Here is a 21,900-nt window from a genome sequence, read left to right as displayed (position 1 = left end):
AATATGGTGCAGTGGGCCTTTCCACAACAGATTCTTGTTCAAACAGAACTATTACCTGTTTAATAAAGTTTTGACTTTTGATATGAAACCTTAGGAAGGTCTGTAGAGCATGGTTGAGTTTTCAGAAAGGCACATACATCCCCCAGTGCCATTGTACCACCACATTTAAAGAAATAAATTCACCCACCTTAGATAGTGAGCTCTTTGGGATCAGGAGCTGTGTTACTGCTTTCACAGGTTAAGTGCTGGGAAAGATGGGCCAGCCCAGAGATAGCAATTGAGTGACAGATGTGTGTAGTTCAAAAACCCAACTGCATTTTCATTAGGAACAAGGAGAAAATAAGATGCAGATTTTATTTTATTTCAAGGAGAGCAAAGCAACACTATTGTATTGAAAATGAAACATTAATTTTCATCCATTTTTGCTTGTGTAATAAGATGGCCTAGGAACCAAATGAGAAAACCGTAAACATTTAAGATAGGAACTAGGCATTCAAGGCAAGTTTAACCTATATTTTCGTTAAAATCTAATTTAATAGTGATTTAGAATAAAGGCTGCATTTTATTAAGTTTTATCTTCTTGCACAAAATACCAGTAGATAAAGAATTGCTCTTCATGTAGAAAAATACACTGATAAAATAATGGATACTTTTTTTTTTTGGTTAGGATATACAGTTTTAATTGGACTTAAAGCATTTTTATGAGTCTTTCTCTTTTTGCCTAACTCAGTTGTTGAAAATACCCAGGCTCTTCAAGAATATGCTCTTCTTGCCCTAAATGTTCTTTTATTTTTCAGAACTGCCTGCTGGTTGGGAAAAGATTGAAGACCCTGTCTATGGTATCTACTATGTAGAGTAAGTGCCCATTCACAATCCACACATTAGTTTATACCTCTCTATAATTATGTACATTTGTGTTAAGTACAGCCTGACATCATTATAAGGCACAAACCAGTTAACAATATTAATTTTATGATGAAAATATGTTTGCATATTTTAATGAATGAGAAAATATTCAATAAATCTGAAAATAGCAAATCATATTATTAAATTCACATGGGCAAGATCCATGTCTTTTGTTCATCACTGCATCACAAAGGCCCAACATGGTCCTGGCATATGGCAGGTACTTAATGAGTATTAGTTGAATGAATGAATGCATGAGAAAAGCCAGGATTCAGTAGACCAGATGAAGAGGGATTGTTTATCTTTACAAGGAGTATCTGATTTGTCTACTTTTTGCTCTCCCCAGATCTGAACTCCTTAGCAATTACTTCTTTATTCATTCACACATTCCAAAAGGTTCAACCACGGTAATTTACGAAATGTTGCCAGGATTGAGGAGGAAATGGAGAACTAGCCTAGGATGCAGACTTTGTGTTTCTTTGTTTCCCTCTTGCCTGAGGTTCTTGTTTCCCATTTTTAAAAGTCTAAAACCCTCGTGATTTCTTTACTGCGTGCCTTATTCTAGTCTTTACTGCGTGCCTTATTCTAGCATTGGGCTCCCACTTTTTCCTTTCATCAAAACTATTGATTGATAGGATGATACTAAAAGAAACCCAAAGGTTAGGACATTGAAAAAAAAAAAAAAGAGCCTTGTATTATATAATTTCCTATGAGAAAAATGAGAGGTAACTAATAAAAGTTCCTTCAAAAGAAGCAAATGCCCTATAAATGTTGTAGAAACATAATCCCACCTGCCACACTGAAGATGTAACTGTCATATTTTCTTTCCTTTATGCTGCTGGTGATGAAAAGTAATTTGTATAATACCCTGGTGATATGAACACAAGATAAAAAAAGTGCCAGGCCATAAAATAGATGCCCAGCATCTTATTGTAAAAATTATGAGTTCAATATAGCAAGTGTCCTTGGCCAGTACTAACTTTTACCTCCACTTTGCCTGAAAAGAGAGATTGGTAATATGGGTCATCAGAGAGGCAAACTTGGCTGTCCCTCTGACCCTCAGAAAATAAATTTCTTTTGTGCGCCCCAAAGATCGTCTTTCTCACAGATGTACTGTGGGGTTTTTGCTATTTGAAGCTCATTTTGAATTGTCCCTCAACTAGTTTATGCATTAAGAGAGAGCAAGAACAGATGACAAAAGCTTTTATGGGTGAAGACACTAGTTTGAGGGGCAAGTTGTTATCTTACCACACAGTTCTCCATGTGTCTTTTCAGATTCATGTGCCTGTTAATGGTAGACCATTTCTTAGAATGAAATTGCTACAAGAATTAGGAAATAAACATGTAGGCCTTTAATAGAAATTAAGGGCAATCAGTCTATCCTTTCTATTGATAAGCCTGCTTAAAAAAATAAAGCCTAGCTTTTTAAAAAAATAATCTAAATAATCACAATAGTATGCTCCTAAATTTCTAATAAACTATTATTTTGAATTAAGAAAAATAATTCTGGGCGTGGTGGCTCATGCCTGTAATCCCAGCATTTTGGGAGGCCAAAGCAGGTGGATCACTTGAGGTCAGGAGTTCGAGACGAGCCTGGCCTACGTGGTGAGACGCCATTTCTACTGAAAATACAAAAATTAGCCGGGTATGGTGATGCACACTTGTAATCCCAGCTACTTGGGAGGCTGAGGCAGGAGAATCGCTTGAACCCAGGAGGCAGAAGTTGCAGTGAGCCAAGATCGCACCACTGCACTCCAGCCTGGGTGACAGAGACTCTGTCTCAAAAAAAAAAAAAAAATGTATATTTATATGTATAGGCTTGTGTGTGTGTGTATATATATACACACATATATATGCACATATGTACACATATGTATACATATATATATATATAATTAGTTTTGTAGCCGTCTAAGTGTTTGGATCTTTGTCATTTTGAGCACATCACATCTACTTAGGTTAACTTTATTTGGGGTCTCTCTGCCTAAGGCCTGTACTTTTAATTGTGCATCTATGTTTAGTGATCAAAATAGTTAACAGATGTGAGTCGAGTTCTTTGTTTAACTTCATTGTTTGGATGAATGCTTATGTTTCTGTGAAACCTGCTGCAGACAGTTACACAGCAGTTCTGGCATTGCATGTTACAGAGAATGTCACGCAGCCGCTTTAATCTTATTTCTCATTAATTCCTTAATCTACTTCTTATTGAATTAAAGAAGCTTCCCCTGTCAGGTGGTATCTTGGACATTTGGAGGGGGGTCAGTGGTTAAAATCCTGGGATTTGAAAGCAGACAACCCTGAGCTTGCATGCCTGTTTACTGCTTACTAGCTATATTATGCTAGGTGAAGTATTTAACTGCCCAGACACTTATTTTCCTTATTCATAAGACATGAATAAAAATAGGACTTACCTCCTGGCATTTACTGAGGACTTTTAAATAAAATGCATATAAAACTGATAGCCCAGTGCTTAGTGCATATAAGCAGTCAGTAATGGAAACTTTTCATTTTTATTTCCTCTTTCTAACTGAGCATTTTAACACATGAGGGTTAGCATCTCAGACCACCTGCTCTGCTCAGTTTGATTCCAGGGACTTGGTCTGATTGGCATTTTGCTGGTGGGATGAAGTGTTTCAAGCTGAATACTGTTTGCTGTCTTCCCCAGCCACATCAACAGGAAGACACAATATGAGAACCCGGTTCTAGAAGCCAAACGGAAGAAGCAGCTTGAGCAGCAGCAGCAGCAGCAACAGCAGCAGCAGCAACAGCAGCAGCAGCAGCAGCAGACAGAAGGTTGGCCTCTTTCCTCTAGGCATTTTCTTGAGCAGGGGAGCATGGGGCGAAATCTGAGCACTGACACCCTCGTGTGGTCAGAACTGGCCTCAGTGATTGAGTCCTCTCTTGCCACACTGAAGAGCTGATGTCCTGTGGGGAGGAAGAGAACCCCCTCTCCATGTTCCTCTGGACGGCCAAAGTGGAGATCCTAATTCAAAGGCACCCAGATCTCCATTTTAATTTAACAAGGAGCATCATTAGATCAGAGAACTTTCTGATGGGGAAGGAAATCTCTTGCCCCCACAGTATTTGCATTGCAACTGGTAGCTAAATCCAAACCACTTTTAGCATTTTTACTTTAAGTGGAGTTACTGGGCATGAAACTAACTTTTAATTTTAGGAACATTACGTGTAAAGAATCAGAAAGAGCTGGTAGTTTCGCGTGCTTTTTAAAATTACAGACTAATTCATGCTCTTTGTAAAAATATGGGCAATTCGGTAGTATAGAACATTAAATTCTCTCCTGCTTAGCCCCTTCCCATTCTCAGAGATAAGCCCTGTGCAGAAATTTTCTAGGGATATACATATATGCATATTTTAACAAAAATCTGATAATAATTTATACATATATAGTATGTATGTGAGACCTGTTTTCTCACTTTTTATTTCTTGCACATATTACAAAGTTGGCTAATACAGATTTAGCTTATACTTTTTAATGGTGACATAATGTTCCATTTCATGAATGCCTCTGCTTTATTTAGCCATTCGTTTGTTACTAGATACTCTGGCTTTCCACAGTTTTTCATTGTGATCTTTTAGGATCATAGGCTTAATACTCCCCTCAATATAATATGTGAATATCAAATAGAATATCAAGTGTAACGCTTCTGTTACTATAATATTGAATATAATAAATATAAACCATAGACTACAGGTTGGCAAACTTTTTCTGTAAATAGCCAGATAATAAAGATTTTAGGCTTCGTGATTCATACAGTCAATCTCTGTTAGAACTACTCACCTCAGCCATTGTAGTATGCAAATAGCTGTAGACAATATGTAAATGAATAGGTGTAGCTGTGTTCAAATAAAACTTTATGGGCACTGTAATTTGAACTTCATGTAATTTTCATATGTCACAAAATATTCTCCTTTTTATTACTTTTCAACCATTTGAAAATGTAAGTTATTCTTGGCTCACAGGCTGTATCCAAACAGGAATTGGCCCCAATTTGGGTAGTGGGCCATAGTTTGCCAGCCACTGCCCCGGACTGTACAATTTAGAGAGAGTAGGTATGTATGTCTGTGTATATTCACCCACTGAAATATTATCTACCTTAGTCTCTTTTCTAGCTAAAAAGAACTCTTCCCATATACATTTAGTGGGTACAAGTGCAGCTTTTGACACATGGGTATGTTAAGTGGTGGTGAAGTGTGGACTTTTAGTGTAACCATTACCCAAACAGTATACATTGTAGCCATTAAGTAATTTACCATCCTTCATCCCCCTCCAACCCTTCCGAGTTGCCATGGTCTATTATTCCACACTCCATGTCCCTAAGTACACATTATTTAGCTCCCACTCATAAGTGAGAACATGTGGTATTTGACTTTCTGTTTCTTAGTTGTTTCACTTAAGATAATGGTCTCTAGTTCCATTCATGTTGCTGCAAAAGACATAATTTTATTCTCTTTTTTATGGCTTAACAGTATTCCATGGCATACATACCACATTTTCTTTATCCAGTTATCCACTGATGGACACTTAGGTTGATTCTGCATCTTTGCTGTTGTGAATGCTGCAGTAAACATACAAGTGTAGGTATCATTCTGATAGAATGATTTCTTTTTCTTCAGGTACCCAGTAGTGGGACTGCTGGATTGTATGGTGGTTCTGTAGAGGTTGCAGTAATTTACATTCTCACCGATAGCGTATAAGCATTCCCCTTTCTCCACATCCTTATCAACATCTGTTTTTTTTTGTCTAAAAAGGATTTTTTCATGTATCTTTCCTGAGCTGATAAAACTTGGTAGTGTTAGAAAGTGCAGTTTGCAAATGAGAATATACAATTGAATATATTAGCTGAGCTGGAAGTGATTCTGGGGTGCCGTCTCAAGGGTCACTCACTGTGAGTTATGTCTGGCCTTCCAAGGTGAATAAGACTATAGTTAGGACCCAGGAGTATTTGTAATAGGTCTCATTTGGATTTCAGAGATAACAGAAGAGCACACCCTTAGCAAACTGCAGAAATCTACCTTCATCTTCCTCCCTACCTAAGACAAGCTGGCCTCAGCAGCCCAGCTCATGTCTCAATCACATTAGAGAAATTTCTCCCTTATACAGCTGCCATTAGTTGACTGTATATCTTTCCTGACATTTTTTAACTGACCTCACTTTGGCCTTTCCAGCCGGAGAGAACTGGAGTTTTTATTCATTATATCATAATATTTCTTTCCCAAAACGTCTTAGACAAGAAAAAAAGAGCTTCATAGAATGAGGCCAGATAACGACTTCTTTTTAATCTAAGCTATCTGCCCTTGGTTTATTGCCTTGAGTATTATTAATAATAAGGTGAATCATAAGTAACTCAATGAGCCATTTGAAGGAAAAATAGGAAACTTTCTTTTCTTTTTCATAGAATGGACAGAAGATCACTCAGCCCTTGTGCCTCTTGTTATTCCAAACCATCCCCCAAGCAATCCAGAACCAGCCAGAGAAGCTCCACTTCAGGGTAAAGTACTTGTCTTTCTAATTGTGTCATGGTTTTAGCTCAAAATCTAATTTTTTTAAAGGTATTTTGAAAAGTGGAATCTTGTAACTCCCAAGTCATTCCTTTGATAGTGAAAACCATAAATAATGAAAACAATGATAAATGTATTGTTAGACTTGTCAAGAAAAATTAGGAGTCTTCCTGAATAATTTTTTTCCAACTATTTGTAATATTTTAAAAATAAAGACTACCTGTTAAATGATCATTCAAACCAAGGTTTCTCCATCTCAGCACCATTGCCATTTTGGGGTAAGTAATTCTTTGTTGTGTGGGTTTGTCCTGGGCATTGTGAGATGTCCCCTGGCCACTAGATGCCAGTAGCACACAACCCACCTCTCATTGTGACAAGGAAAATGTCCCCAGACATTGCCAGATGTCTCTGGGGAGCAAACCCATCCCAGCGATAGGAATCACTGACTTAGAGAGCACAGATATTTAATAGTTTGTTAAAAAAGATAAATCTGAAACTCAGCATTAGATATTTCAAGATTCTAGCCAACATATTAGGTTTTGTCTAAGACTTTCCTATAAATGCAAATGGTTTGATATTGTGTTTTCAGTTCTCATTCCCTATTCTTGCTGCAGTTTTGGTGTTTATGCATGTTTACAACATTTCAGTAGGTCTTGTTTGTTTACATTCACACATAGGATGAGGCCTTTATAGAGGATTATTCTTGAAAGTTGGAAGCTCCAGAACCTTGCAACTTTCAGGCTTCATTACTCTTAAATTATAGAAAATATTTGTGTTTAGTTTTCTTTTTCTTTTAAACAAGCTTCATGTTTGACAGAGTTAGGGAATGTTTGTGGTACAGAAACAATAAAAATACTATAAAATTTTTCTTCCTTTTCACATTTTAAAAGAGATTTAATTGTGTTACGTATAAAAAGATAAGTAGAGTAATTCATTTCTTTAATTTTAATTCCTTCATTATAATTTTCAAAAGAAAGAAATTGTTTCTCTGCTAGCTGACATTATCATTAGATTAGAATTAGTATCAATTTATGTAAAATAATTTCTTCTGTCATGAGTATACTTTTTAATGGTGATAATGGCTTTAATAATGATAGGATATAGTACATAATAATGTTGATTAATATCAACATGACTGTGGAGTCCTCAGTTTTGTGGGGTTTTTTGTAAATATAAAATTCCTTCTGTAGGCTCATGCCTTCTTACCTTCCCCTCTCTCACAGTAAGTTAGCCTCCTTTCAGTTCTTTTAACCAGCAAAACTGTGAACCGCTTCTGAGCCTTTGCAGAGGCTGTTCCTTCTGTCTGCAGTTGTCTTTTCCTCCTACTTCTTACTTTGCTAACTCCTGTTCACCTCAGGTCTGTGCTAGATTCCCCTACCATGTTTACTCTTAATCATCCTGTACTTCACATTTATGAAATTTAACCGTTATAACTAGTGCTCATTTGTGTGCTATTATTTAACAATAGTTTCCTCATTAGACTTTAAATCCCATGGAGGCAAGAGACTATGATTCTCTGTTTTTTGTTTTTTCACTGTGAGATAATCCCAAACTAGGCATAATCCCTTGATATCTATTTTCTGATGACATTATTATTGAGTGAAACAGTATCCATCCATCTGTCTATCCATCCATCCATCCATCCATCCATCCATCCATCCATCCATCCACATATCCATATAGAATAGCCAACCAGACTTTCTTACATAATTATCTTTGAAATTAAATTAATTAAAGCTGTAAAGTTTCAGGTTCTGAAAATGCTTAGTGCACCAACTAAGAATCGAGACAGTATTTATCTGTATTAGACACTTCATCTCAGATTCTTACTTTTCTTTCATTCAGCCTTGTTTTCTTTTTCTTTTTTTCTCTTCTTTCTTATTTCCTTATATCTCTTCGTTATTTCTTTAATCATCTAATGATTGACTAAGACGTCCACTGGTGTCTTCGTTCAGGCTGCTATAACAAGTTGCCATAGACTTGGTAGCTTAAACAACAAACATTTGTGTATCAGTTCTGGAGACTGCGAAGTGGAAGATCAAAGTGCTGGCAGATCCATTGTCCAATGAGGGTCCACTTCCTGGTTTACAGATGCCATTTTCTCACTGTATCCTCATGTGGTGCAGAGTAGAGAGAGAAAGGACTAGCTCTCTTCCTCTTCTTGTAAGAATAAGCCCATCATGTGGGCTCCACTCTGATAATATAATCACCTCCCAAAGGCCCTACTTTCAAATACCATTCAATAGTGTCTGAAGGTTCAGGCTCACTGAACTCTCCTTGAGATTGACTCGTTTTTTCTTACCACCCTTCTACTGTATAGTCTCTCTGTTGATCCACAGGTTTCAAGCACCTTTATAATCTTTGGAATATAACTGATACCAAAGAAACCAGTTAAAATCCATACCATTTGGCTCCAAGCTGTGATTTCAATAAACATTAACCTAGACTTTAGCCTCATTGGTTATAACTCTGGGTTACCTGCCTACCGGTTAAGTGTCTTGATTAGCCGTCTAGTGTCTAGTGTCTTGTATCTTGGGCAGTATCTAGTGTTGATAGACTGTCAGGAAGAAGCCATATAGCTAATTTGATCAGATTGTTTGGTAGTAATTTTGCCAAGTTCACAGGCCAACTAAATTCTCCCCTGATCAAGAGTGTACTTCTAATCTCAGCAAGTGATAATTTGGAGATTTGCTCTTAGGAAACTCTCCAGCTTCAAGCTTATGCTTGGAGAGAGATTTTTGCAGCTACCCCTCCACCACACTCACTCTACCGGCACCGCCATCAAAACAATAACTCATTTATTGAGCTCTTATTATGTGCCAGGTACCTTCCTAGGCACTTTACCTACATTATCTGCCATGGTTGTTTCTCACAACTATCGTGTGAAATAGGTATCATCATTACCTCCATTTATACTTGTGATACTGAGGCAGAGAGGTTTAGTAACTTGCCCAAGGCCATATAGCCACTAAGTAGCAGAGCACAAATTTGAACACTATTCATTAGGAATAATTTGACTTCTGGTTGAAAGGTTTTTTGTTGTTTTGGTTTTTGTGGGATACCTCATTTGTGTATCTAAATCTATGCTGTCCAGTATAGAAGCCACTGGTTACATGTTGCCATTTAAATTTAAATGAATTACAGTTAAAAAATCAAAAAATTAAGTTTTTCAGTCTCACTAGCCATATTTCAAGGGCTCAGTGGCTACATGTGACTAGTGGCTGCCATATTGGACAGTGCAGGCACAGAGCATTTCCATCATCATGGAAAGTGCCATTAGACGGTACTGGTCTGGGGTGTTTAAACACTAGTGTCAAGAAGTGACATTTCTTTCCCCTCCCCCCAGCCTGGCAGGGAAACATGCACCTAAGGTTCATTCAGGTGCAGAGTTTTGGGCCAAGACCCAGAACATCCTGATCAGTGAGTCTAAGGAAGGAACTGATAATGAGTACATTTTAAAAAGCTACCCAGGTGATTTTCCCTGGGTAAGGCACAACTAAGTCTTACCACTGGTGACTGGTAAACAGAGGTTAGGATCTTAGAAAATTACATGTACCACAGGGCTGCAGCTGAGAGCTCCAAATTCCACTGCTTATGGGGTGAAAAGCATTTCTTTCCAAAAGCCACATTAACTAATGATCCACCCATACGTAAAAAGTAATAAAATGTGCATAAATGTGAAACCCTGTGATCTTCCTTCCCTTGTTAAACATTGGAAAAGGAAGTCAGTCATATAATTTCAAAGCTCTGCTCATGTCTTTATTAAGTTAACATTCTCAGCACAAAATATGCGAATGTATTTTTTTTTAATTAGATAAACTGCTGGGTACATTTTCACATTTTCTAACTTAGCCTATAATAAGAGTGAAAAGCTCCAACACCCAAACACCTCTTTTCAGCCTTCTCAAAGACATGATAAATATCATTTCTGTGTGCTTTTGTTTGTTCATTCGTTCTCTCACTCAACAAAAATTTTCGGAGCACATAAAATGTACCAGACAATATTCTAGATACTGGATATACATACAGAAATCCTCATGGAGCTAACATTCTAGTGGTTTTATGTACCTGCATATCAGTGCCACTCATGCACGGGAGTGAGGGACAGTAAGAAAGCCAAAGCAATAAGTAAGATGTATATTCTGTTGGAAGGTGGTAAATGCTAAGGACAAAAATAAAGCGGGAAAAAGGGATTGGGAATGTAGGAGGTACCGCAGTTTTTAGTAAGGTGGTTAGGGAAGGTCTTGCTGCGAAGGAAATGGCTGTTGATGATGTCTCTGCACAACTGAAATGTGTTTCCCTTCAGGGCCCTGGAATGCCCTAGCAGCACCTGCTGCAAGAGTGTAGGCCAGTCACCCTCCTCCCCCCTAAAGTAAACTTTGGGGGTTATCTTACCTCACCTCAATTTCCATCTGATAATTGTCTTGGCAGCTGTCTCCTCAAAGCTCTTGGTGCAAGTGACACCACCCTCCCAATGCCTTGGCAGATGACTTTGCCTGACGAATCCTTCTAAGTCTTGCCTTTCTTTAGCCACTGTGACAGGGCTGTAGTTTGTCAAGCTTCCAATAAGCTTTGGGACTGCGCTAGAGAGCAGGTTAGTGAAAGGACCTCTGATTGCAGGCAATTTAAAAGAACCTTCTTTGCAATAGCCAGAAACTTTTAAAATATGCAATTAAAAATTGTATGCATGCCCAGAGACCTTTTAAACTCTTTTAGATATAACTAACCAAAAATAACTTTCTTTCCTAGGTGCCAGGCTCCTAGTGCAGGGGTGTAGGGGAATAATGTCTCCCTCTGTCTCTCTTTTTGTTTTGGGTAACATTTTGGATAGAAAAGAAGCAGGGCAGATGGAGAAGCTGTGTGTGGCAAGGACAGGGTATAAGAAGTAAGTAAAGTTAGAAGAGATGAAAGAAGGTGCTCATGAAGTTAGGTCTACTACTTGGGATAATCAGAGAAGTTCCAATAAGGTTCTCAATTACAGAGAAGTGCCTAGTAAAACCCAAAAGAAAACATTTTGGTTTATGTTCAAAATGTTATTTGTGAATGTATCAAGAAAACTCAATAAAACCTTAGGTAGCATGTTTGGAAGTAATTTAGCTATATCTCTATCTGTACATTTATTTTATTTTTATTATTTTTTTGAGACAGAGTTTCACTCTTGTTGCCCAGGCTGGAGTGCAATGGTGCGATCTCAGCTCACTGCAACCTCTACCTCTTGGGTTCAAGTGATTCTCCTGCCTCAGCCTCCCAAGTAGCTGGGATTACAGGCATCCGCCACCTCATCTGGATAATTTATGTATTTTTTTTTTTTTTTTTTTTTTAGTAGAGACAGGATTTCACCATGTTGGCCAGGTTGGTTTCGAACTCCTGACCTCCTGTCACCTGACTCAGCCTCTGAAAGTACTAGGATTACAGGCATGAGCCACCACGCCCAGCCTAATTTATTTCAAATAAGACAGCTGAATTTGGAGCTGTGTGGCTACTGTTAGTAACTACTTAGTTTAGGGATTTTTTTTTTTTTTGGTGGGGTTTCTTTGTTTGTTTTTTGGTTTGTGTTTTTTAAACAAATATCCTAAACTTGTTTTAAACAGTAAATCTTAGCCGTAGACATGTGTTGGCTATTTCACAAATTTAATAAAAGTTGCAGATAAATAGGAAAAAATCAGTTGAATTTAGAATTCAATTCAAAGTGATGACCCTTAATTTTGAAAATAGTCATTCTACATTTTTGTCAAATTATTATTTGTGACTATTATATGTTTTCTGGTATTATCTGTGCATTTTCAGCCTGGATTTTCTGTCTGATTAAAACTAAGGTTTTTGTTCTGTTGGTTTTTCAAGTGGAAGCCAGGCCCAAAGCAGCACATCAGAAGCCATATAGCAAAATAAAATTACATAAAACAGACCAGTTCCATTTTCTGTGAAGGGGTTTGTGGCAGCTCAATTCCTGTCAAAGTGCATGAATGGAAACCAAGAAGTGTGTCGCCTGACAGGGACTAGTTTCATCCCTCTCTTGTAGTTTCTTTTGGACCCTGGAGTTGACATACTCAATGCTTTACCTCCTTCCGTCCGCACTGGGGCCTAGGAACATCCTTATTCCTCAAATTAAGAGAGGACTTTCTTAAGATGCTATGTGCCCAAAGGCTCTAGGGCATAAGCTTGAAGAATTACCTATATATTGTCTCAAATCTTGTTTAATTCTCCTTTTCACCAACGGTGACATTCCTTATGCTTTTCTTATTTTAATCCAGGCAAACCCTTTTTTACACGAAACCCTTCTGAGTTGAAAGGCAAGTTCATTCACACAAAGCTGCGGAAAAGCAGTCGTGGCTTTGGCTTCACGGTGGTTGGAGGGGATGAACCTGATGAGTTTCTCCAGATCAAGAGCTTGGTCCTAGATGGTCCTGCTGCATTGGATGGCAAGATGGAAACAGGTAGCGTCAACATGGCGTTAGTGTGTTCTGTGTCGTGAGACTCCAATCCAGGACATAAACATGTGCAATCATGATGTTGTTTGGTTTGAGCAAGCCCAAACAACGTCATGATTGCACATGTTTCTACCTTTAAACACCTTGAGAATGAGCCAGGTCTCCGCATTATGTAAATTCATCCCTTGGGACAGATTAAAACCTGTGAAGTCATTTTAACTTTGGGAAACTGTTTGAGTACAGTAAAGCAATAAGTTACTAAAAATGTAGATCCCCATTTAAATAAATGAATTCTAAACTTGGATTTCTGCAGTGAGATTTTTTTTTTTTTAGGAGAAAGCTCCAATGTTCTCTGAGTGATTATTACATTCTCATTAGCAGGGAAGACACTAGGTGCTGAAAGAACACTTTATTAGCTGTTAAAATCAGTAATAGAAGCACTTTATGCCCTGTAGTATCACACCCACATGCAGTTTCAGTTCAGCTTTATATTAGTGGAAGATATTATAATGCTGATGGCAATTTTCTGGGTGCTGTTTTCTTAACCCCCACACTCTTGCCTTCTACAGGGGATGTGATTGTCAGTGTGAATGACACCTGTGTTTTGGGACACACACATGCTCAAGTTGTGAAGATCTTCCAGTCCATCCCCATTGGTGCCAGCGTGGACCTTGAACTCTGCCGAGGTTATCCATTGCCTTTTGATCCAGATGACCCCAATACAAGTTTAGTGACCTCGGTAGCCATTTTGGATAAAGAACCAATTATTGTGAATGGGCAAGAGACCTATGATTCGCCAGCTAGCCACAGTAGTAAAACAGGCAAAGTCAATGGCATGAAGGATGCCAGGCCAAGCAGCCCAGCAGACGTGGCTTCAAATACTTCTCATGGTTATCCTAATGACACTGTTTCTTTGGCTTCCTCCATAGCCACTCAGCCAGAACTCATAACTGTTCATATTGTCAAAGGGCCAATGGGCTTTGGTTTTACTATCGCAGACAGTCCTGGTGGGGGTGGCCAAAGAGTGAAACAGATTGTTGACAGCCCAAGGTGCCGAGGCCTGAAAGAAGGGGATCTCATAGTGGAAGTTAATAAGAAGAACGTGCAGGCCCTAACTCACAACCAAGTGGTGGATATGCTGGTTGAGTGTCCTAAGGGAAGTGAGGTCACATTGTTGGTGCAACGAGGAGGTAAGTAGGTTTGTTTTGTTCTTTGAATTTTTTTTTTTATCCCAAATTCATTGCTTAACTTACTCGAGTATCTTCAGATGACCACTGAGGGCTTTTTAAATGTGTATTCCTTAAAGTTCGTTTTTATGTAAATGTTTCAAAATGCATACTGATTTCTCCAAATACTAACCTCTTTAGCATAAAAATTGTGGTTTATACATTATGACAGACATATGCAGTTAGAGTGATACTGTAAAACAGAAATCAGATTGTGCCTTTTAAAACGTTAAGATTTAAAAACCGAAGTTGGGTGTGGTGGTACCCACCTGTAGTCCTGGCTGCTTGAGAGGCTGAGGCGGGAAGATCACTTGAGCCCAGGCATTTGAGTCCAGGCTGGGCAACATAGTGAGACCCCATTCTCTAAAAAGTTTATATATGTATATATAATAATAACCTTTATCCTTTAAATTTCCTGAACTTGGCCTGCATAGCCTGCAAAATGTGGCTGTGGTCACTCCAAACTTGTCTCATGTTCCTCTCCTCCATCTGATGGTGCTTTAGCCACACTGGCTGCTTTTATGGAGCTCCTTTAATGCTTCAAGCCTTTTCTTGCCTCAGGCCCTTTGTATTTACTGTGCCTTCTGCCTGGAATGGTCCTTTCCCAGCTCTTCCCAGCTGGCTCAGTCTCATTCAGGTCTCCTTATGAGAGAGGGCTTCTCCCATCACTTTATCTAAAGTAGCTCCCAACACTTCCATATAATCTTTATCACATTTCTTCATAACCTTGATCGTCATCACCTTTTTAGCACAAGACATTATTTCATGCTTTTATTTTTTTCTCATTATTTGTCTTTCATTAGAATATAAAGCTCCATAAAGCCAGGGCCCATGTATGCATGTGGACAGCTGTTATCCCCAGCATTTAACACAACGCCTGACTCCTTTTAGGTATTTATGAATGAATAGGTATTAAGTGGATAGGTATGTGATTATTTCTATTCGGCAGAAGCAAGAGGTCTGCTAACCATATTAAACACTTCCCTCAGCATGCTCACATTTAGTAGCTGAGGATCTCAGAGATCTGGGTTATTCTAAATCTCGAGGCATTAAGCTTCCTCCTTTCTCCTTGACTCCATATCCCACCCTCTGCCTCGCCAGAAAACACAGGACATCACACTGAGCAGTGTTTTCCACCATATTGAAATGTCTTGCTCCTGGAGTATATACTTATATGTGATTAGTCGTGACTGATAGTTTTACACAGTGGGCCTGAGAATGGCTGTTTCCCTGATCCTTGCCACCATGATTTGTTTCGTGAACAACATATTCAGGCCTTTTGAAAAGAGATCAAGAACCAGACTTTGACTTCCTTTTGGTTTGTTGCAACAGAGGAGCTCATTTGTGTCACAGCACCCAGATTCTCATGTTTTCATGAATCTGTGTGTTCTGCGATCAGAATGGCTGGGGTCATTTGAAGGAAACCCAAAATACAGAGCAGCTGTGTATGTGAATCGAAATGCTCAATGAGCCTGGCTTAGGCAGTTATAAAAGGCATTGTGCAAATTTTATTTTTCTAAAAATGTCATTTCCACTAACTAATTTTCAAGTCTCTTCTTGTACCTAGATCACTTGACTGCTCAGAGAACTGGTTTTAAACAGTAGCCAAGATGTATGTAGTAGGAAATGACTTGGGTATGAGAACGATGATGACAATAATGATGATGGTGATGATGAAACCTGGCACTTGTAGAAGAATCAGTGATACACAAAGCACTTTCATACCTGCAGGTGCATCTCCTCTGATATTTGTCACTTCCCTGTGAGGTAGGAAGGTGCCACCCCACAGTGGTTCTGAGCTGTTCACCCTGGCTCTGTGGTTTCCAGTCCAATGTTCTGCCCTACTTAACTGAATAACGCAAATTTTTGTATAACTGCTCAATACTGTGGCTGACAACCTGGAAACTTTCAAATAATTCTTGGTACATCAGGTGCACCTCGGATTCAGCCACTGCTCATTTGACAGACACAAACCACCTTGTTCTCCTAACTCATCTATCCTCTTTCTCATTTCTGTTATTGATGTGTTGTTTATTACCCCATTAGATTCACTTCTAAGGAGACCAAAGATAAAGTTTCATTATAGCCAACTAACTTACACACTTATTAGAACCATATTGTAATGAATTCGCCTAAGCCAGCAAACAATTGATGATAGAAACGTACTCCTTTATTTTATTTTTTATTTTTACTTTTGAGACAGGGTCTCACTTTGTCACCCAGGCTGGAGTGCAGTGGTGCCATCTCAGCTCACTGCAGCCTCAACATCCTAGGTTCAAGCGATCTTCCTGCCTTAGCCCCCCAAGTAGCTGAGACTATAGGTGCATGTCACCACTCCCGGCTGATTTTTGTATTTTCAGTAGAAACGATTTCTCCATGTTATCCACGCTGGTCTTGAACTCCCACGCTCAAGGGATCCACCTGCCTTGGCCTCCCGAAGTGCTAGGATTACAGGCATGAGCCACCACGCCTGACTATACTCCTTGATTTTAAAAATGTTCGCATTCTCTCTTCTTAATTCCCAATGCCATCTTCTTATTAATGCTGTTACATTTTATAACATTTATATGAAAAATCCAGAATATATTTTCATATTCATCAACATCTACATGGTTTATTTCGGAACATGAGTAATTTAAAATCACTGTGACATCAGCAGTCTTTAAAATACACCATATGTCTTGTGTTTGATTTATGTATAGGATAGAAAGTTTGTACATCTGCAGTTGGCAGGCTAGCACCAGATACTATTAATCTTTCTGGAAGGCATATAAATATATTTGTTTCTGCCATACATTAGTTGCTTGAATCAGGGCTGACATTTAATCATCTCTTCTGTATAGTGGGGATGTAATGAGAAGGCTTGATGAAGGTACTTCAAGACAACAGCTAGGCTGAATGAAAAAGTAAATGGCCACTTCACCGATTATTTCTAATGAATCTAATTTATTTTGTAACTGCTAGTAAGATGACTGATAAACTCATCTACACTGTTCCACGAGTCTCAGGAATTCCTGTCGTGAGGTTGTGGCTTTCTATGCTTTAAAGAACGGGCCATTTTTACTATGGGACAGAACTGGCTGCTATGTTTGTGGCACCCATTTTAATTCCTAATCTCTAGAGCTCGTTTTTGACATTTGTTCTTGTCAAGATCGAATACGTTTCATTTTTAGTATTTTTAGTCCATCCCCCTTCCCTCATCTGGAAATCGAGCTGAAGGTCGAAATATCATTTGTAAATGTCCAGGGTCAGACAGTTTCCTGAGTCAGGCTTAGAGCTGCTGTGCAGTGTTCATCCATACTCCCAAGTAGCCGGGACCAGTCCTGATTTGCTTACAAATGTCCTCTTCATCAACATCTCCCTGCTTGCCAGTTGATCACTCAGGTTTTTAAAGGGTAGTTCCTCTCTGTGTCTCGCTCCCCTCTTCCAATTGTGTGTCCCTACTCCTTCTCTCTCTGCTGTCCAGTCAGGAAAGTGCTTTTTACCCTTCTATTTTGAACGCAGCATCTGGATTCAGAAATCCTGTCACCCGACATCGGTGTGCATCTAGAGACTTCTTTGAAGTGCTTGGAAAATCAAACTAGTTTGTGGATTTTTATTTTTAATTTGTAAAAGCGATTGAACTTTTCCCATAAGGATTTTTTACTTTTTTTAAAAAAGGCTCATGTAGATAGCGTAACTACCTGTGCCCCTCTGTGTCAAATATTTTGGATATTCAGCAAATTCCCAACTATCAGTAGGTGTGACACTCTTTAAGATGTAATATCATGTTGAGTCACAACACTCGGTTTCAAGAAAAGATTTGGCAACACGGTATGCAAGTGAAGATCCTATGTTTTACTTTTGAGAGAAGGCATGTATTAAAAAGAAAACTGAACTTGGGATACCAGGAGCTGACCTGGAGTACAAACTCTGCCCGTAAGCTGCTGTATAGGCTTGAGAAGGGTACTACTTCTACCTGACACTTATTTTTTTAATCTAAAAGATGAATGTTCTGAGCTAGAGAATCTTTCAGGCACTCCATTCTGGCTCACATTTTATGCAAGGGATGACCTTACTGTCGTACAGAGGAAAGACCACAGGACTCTGGAGCCAGAGGATGCAAGTTTAAGTCCCGGCTTCTGCTTTGCTTGCATTGCGACTTTGGGCAAGTCACTTGCCTTCTCTGAGCTTAGTTAGACTTCTGAAGAAAATGAGCATGATGTACATAGATTAAATAAGGTAGTATTTGTGCCAGTTCCTAACATAGTAGTCATCACATGATAAAGTAATAGTGGCAATTGGGTGGGGAAGGATTTGTATTTTATTTTTTATAAAAAGTTCTAGCTGGGCCATGCAGATTGTATGATGTTCAGGCATGTGTGTTTTTTTGTTTTTTTGGTTAGGTTTTTTTTTTTTTTTTTCTTGATACAGGGTACTACTCTTTTGCTCAGGCTGGAGTGCATGATCATGGCCCATCATAACCTCAAACTCCTGGGCTCAAGCGAACCTCCTGCCTTAGCCTCCTGAATAGCTAGGACTACAGGCATGTGCCACCATGTGAGGCTGATCTCTTTTAAAAAATTGTTTTGTAGAGACAGGGTCTCACTGTGTTGCCCAGGTACCACTGGTGATTCTGATGTACAACCAGAAGTGCAAAAAATGTTAGGCTTCTGCTTCTACGGTCCCTTCTAGTTTTGATTCTTTGACATATAAGTTGGGTGAAAATAAGTTTATAAAGCTTATTTTAATATTTTCATTTCTGAGTGATGTTCATCTTTTAAAGTCTGTTTCATAAGTGACAGACTTTTCAGTCTTCCCTAAGGTCCATTTCAGCTCCCACATTCTACATTTTTCTACTTCCGAGGAGAATAGAAAGGGGACTTGCTATTGGAGATGCTCATTTAGAGTGCCATCCTCACTGGCTTTTGCTGATCACAACAGTAATGGAAGTGATATTTTCCTTTCTAGTTTGCACAAACCATATACTGAATACTTTGGTCAGGCCACTAAGTAATTTCAGGGTCTGATTATAAATTCATGAAATGTTAACATTCCTAGAGAGCAGTAGTGTGTTTTACTCTTACTCTTGTGTCCCTGGCACTTCCTGGGGAGCCTGGCAAGTGATAAGGTCTCAGTAAATCATAGCTGAATAAATTAAACTTGATCTACCAGTCACAACAGAAGATTAATCCTCTAGCTTTATAAGCACACTTCGTAACTGTAGAAAAATGATAATGAGGGTTAAAAGGCAAAACTTACATAAGAAAATGGTGGTGGTGATAGTAATGATAATGTTACTACTGTCATTTCCTGAGTACTTACTGTGTTCCAGCTATGTTATCATGATACATGCAATACACATACATACATTCATGCACACACACATGCCCAAGAAGGTAAATAAAACCTTTCAAGACTTCATTGTTGCAGCCACATTGAAACTGCCACCAATTTGCAATGTGATGATGGGTTGGATCCTTGTGAAATGAAGGCAGTGATTGTTAGCTTCTGTGCTAGGACAAAATACAAGAAGGAATTGTTTTTGTTTTCTTACAGCTTAATTTGGTATAAATTAGTATAAAGCAAAGGAGAAAATTCTGTTTTAGTTGGGAAAACTTGCATAAGATTTGTAATGAAAACAATAAATGCTTCTACAATGTGCCAGGCGTGCTTCTAGACATTTTACATATCATAATTCATCAGAGTCCTCTGAAGTAAATACAATCTTAGCTCCATTTTAGAGAAGAGGAAGCTGAGGCCCAGGGAGTTTCTGTCGGTTACCCACATTAGCTGGTTAGTGGCAACGCTAGGATTGGAACCTAGAAAGTCTGGCTCCAGACAGTGCTTAAACACTCTGCCCAAAAGCCCCCTGCCTTACAGGCAAGAAATTGCTCCAGTACCATAATTGTTGAGGACTATATCTTATGCATAAAGAAATGAGTAAAGCCTGAAGTCTATGGGCAAAGTAATGCCTCTTAATTCTCATCAAAATTTACTGGTGATATTTAGTTCATTAAATCGTCATGGATCCAAACAGAGAAAGCAGTATCTAATCTCGTTATCTAAGTGCATCATTAGTATTAGGTCTTCTGTGTGTGTGTGTGTGTGTGTGCACATGTGTGTTTCTGAAATGATACAAAACCATCATAATTAGAACCACAGTGAGCCATGCACAGAGTTAAACCCAAGTGATCAGGCACTTCTCCTCTTTGCCCTCTGGTCTTGGACCAGAGAATGAATTGTACATTGTACTGCTTAAGTGCTTGACTGCCACAATGTCTCAGATTGAGCTTTAGGGCCCCAGAAAGGGGAATTCAGGTTGTGTATAGAGTGGTATCTTAATAATGTTGGAGTCCTATATGTTCCCATCAGCAAACACTGCCAGTTCTCCCTTCTCAGTGTACTCAGACTTGGTTTACATCTCACCCCATCCCTGGCCTTTACCACCCATTGTAGGGCACCTGGCCTTGCAGTGGCCTCGCAACAGGTCTCAGTGCTTCCTCCAGTCTGCCCTCCAGCTACAGTGCTTTAAAGTACATCAGATCAAGGCAGTCCTCATGTCAGAATAGCTTCCCATCATTAAGCGTGAACTCCAAAGTCCTGTGTCAGGGCCCTAGCACTTACATCTCCTTCTGTCTGTATTTTTCTTCTCCCAGGTAGCCACAGGACCTCCTCACTCACATCATTCAGTCCTCGGCTCGGAGGTTATTTCATCCCCTTTCATCTGAGAAGTCTGCTGTGACCATTCCTCATAAATCAAGCAGCATCTCCCACGATCACTGTCTGCTCTCATGATCTTTCTTATGTACTATACCTACCTGTGATCCCCCTCAGAGAAGGGACTTGGTTGCAATCACTACTTTATCCCTGCTGCCTAAAATGGTGCCTAGTCCATTAGAGGTATTCAGAAAATCATATGCATTGAATGAAAAGATGAGTTAATGCAGGACCCTTTGATTTCATAAGTGCTAATACTGAGAGAACTTTCTGAGGTTGTGAGCATTGTAATAGCTGAGGAAATGAGCAGCGGGAGACTGACCACCCCCCAGTCACACAGCTAAAGAGTGACAGATCCTGACTGAACCCAGGTCTGTTTGTTTGCAATAGCTGTGTGCTCTGTTCACATGCTGCCCTAAACAGCTAGTAGATGCATTGTTCATTGTGTCCGTAGGCCAAGATGTGGGAGCTTCATGTCAGTGAATCATGTTGGTTCCAAAGCCTGTTCTCCAGCATCTTGTCAAGTAGCCACTATCTCATGATTAAAATTATGTAAGATTTACATTTCAGTTTCTCAGTCCATCTGGCCACACTTCAAGAGCTCAATAGCCACATGTGGCGAGTGGCTACCATATCGGACCGTGTAGACAGAACATTTCCACCATTGCAGGAAGTACTGCTACACAGCACAGTTCTAGAGATTGTAATTATTTCACCCTCAGAAGTGAGAGGCTGGATATCCTTTATTTTACCCTCTCTTTTGTTTTTATACATTTGAATAAAAGAAAAATACGCAATTGAAGGCACTTTCATAGTTAATGGATTTATTTTTATGCAGAGAGTAATAAACATGGGTCCTGTTTATTACATCATTTCCATGTTTAGTCACTGCTCTGAGTTCTTTATATGTGTTAACTGGATGTTAAAGGATGCAAGGAATTGACACTCAGAGGATTTAAGACTTGTAAAGTATAAGTGCTTGGGGGCAATCTCCACTTTCTCAATCCTGGCATGGTGTTGTCAAGTTTATAAGCGGATTACAGGACCTCCACCTGGCTGGGAAGCATCTCAGCTTTTATACTAGACTGGTGTTATTTAAGGAGCTTAAATTAAATTATTTC

The 21,900-nt window shown here is 39.1% G+C and overlaps 1 protein-coding gene across 12 annotated transcripts in view; it reads left to right on the top strand.

Annotated features, from left to right (window-relative positions):
- Positions 1-21,900, top strand: part of MAGI1 (membrane associated guanylate kinase, WW and PDZ domain containing 1) — a 685,843-nt gene that overhangs the window by 593,632 nt on the left and 70,311 nt on the right. For all 12 annotated transcript variants that reach the window (XM_032149445.2, XM_032149449.2, XM_032149448.2 and 9 more), the window contains 5 exons: positions 798-855; positions 3,572-3,699; positions 6,324-6,416; positions 12,678-12,860; positions 13,424-14,044. In XM_032149445.2, the coding sequence (XP_032005336.1) occupies positions 798-855; positions 3,572-3,699; positions 6,324-6,416; positions 12,678-12,860; positions 13,424-14,044 (1,083 nt within the window). The remainder of the gene's footprint in view (positions 1-797; positions 856-3,571; positions 3,700-6,323; positions 6,417-12,677; positions 12,861-13,423; positions 14,045-21,900) is intronic.

The sequence above is a fragment of the Hylobates moloch genome, unplaced genomic scaffold (assembly GCF_009828535.3).
Source record: "Hylobates moloch isolate HMO894 unplaced genomic scaffold, HMol_V3 SCAFFOLD_4, whole genome shotgun sequence".
Taxonomy (NCBI): domain Eukaryota; kingdom Metazoa; phylum Chordata; class Mammalia; order Primates; family Hylobatidae; genus Hylobates; species Hylobates moloch.
This window is presented reverse-complemented; position numbering and strand designations above follow the sequence as displayed.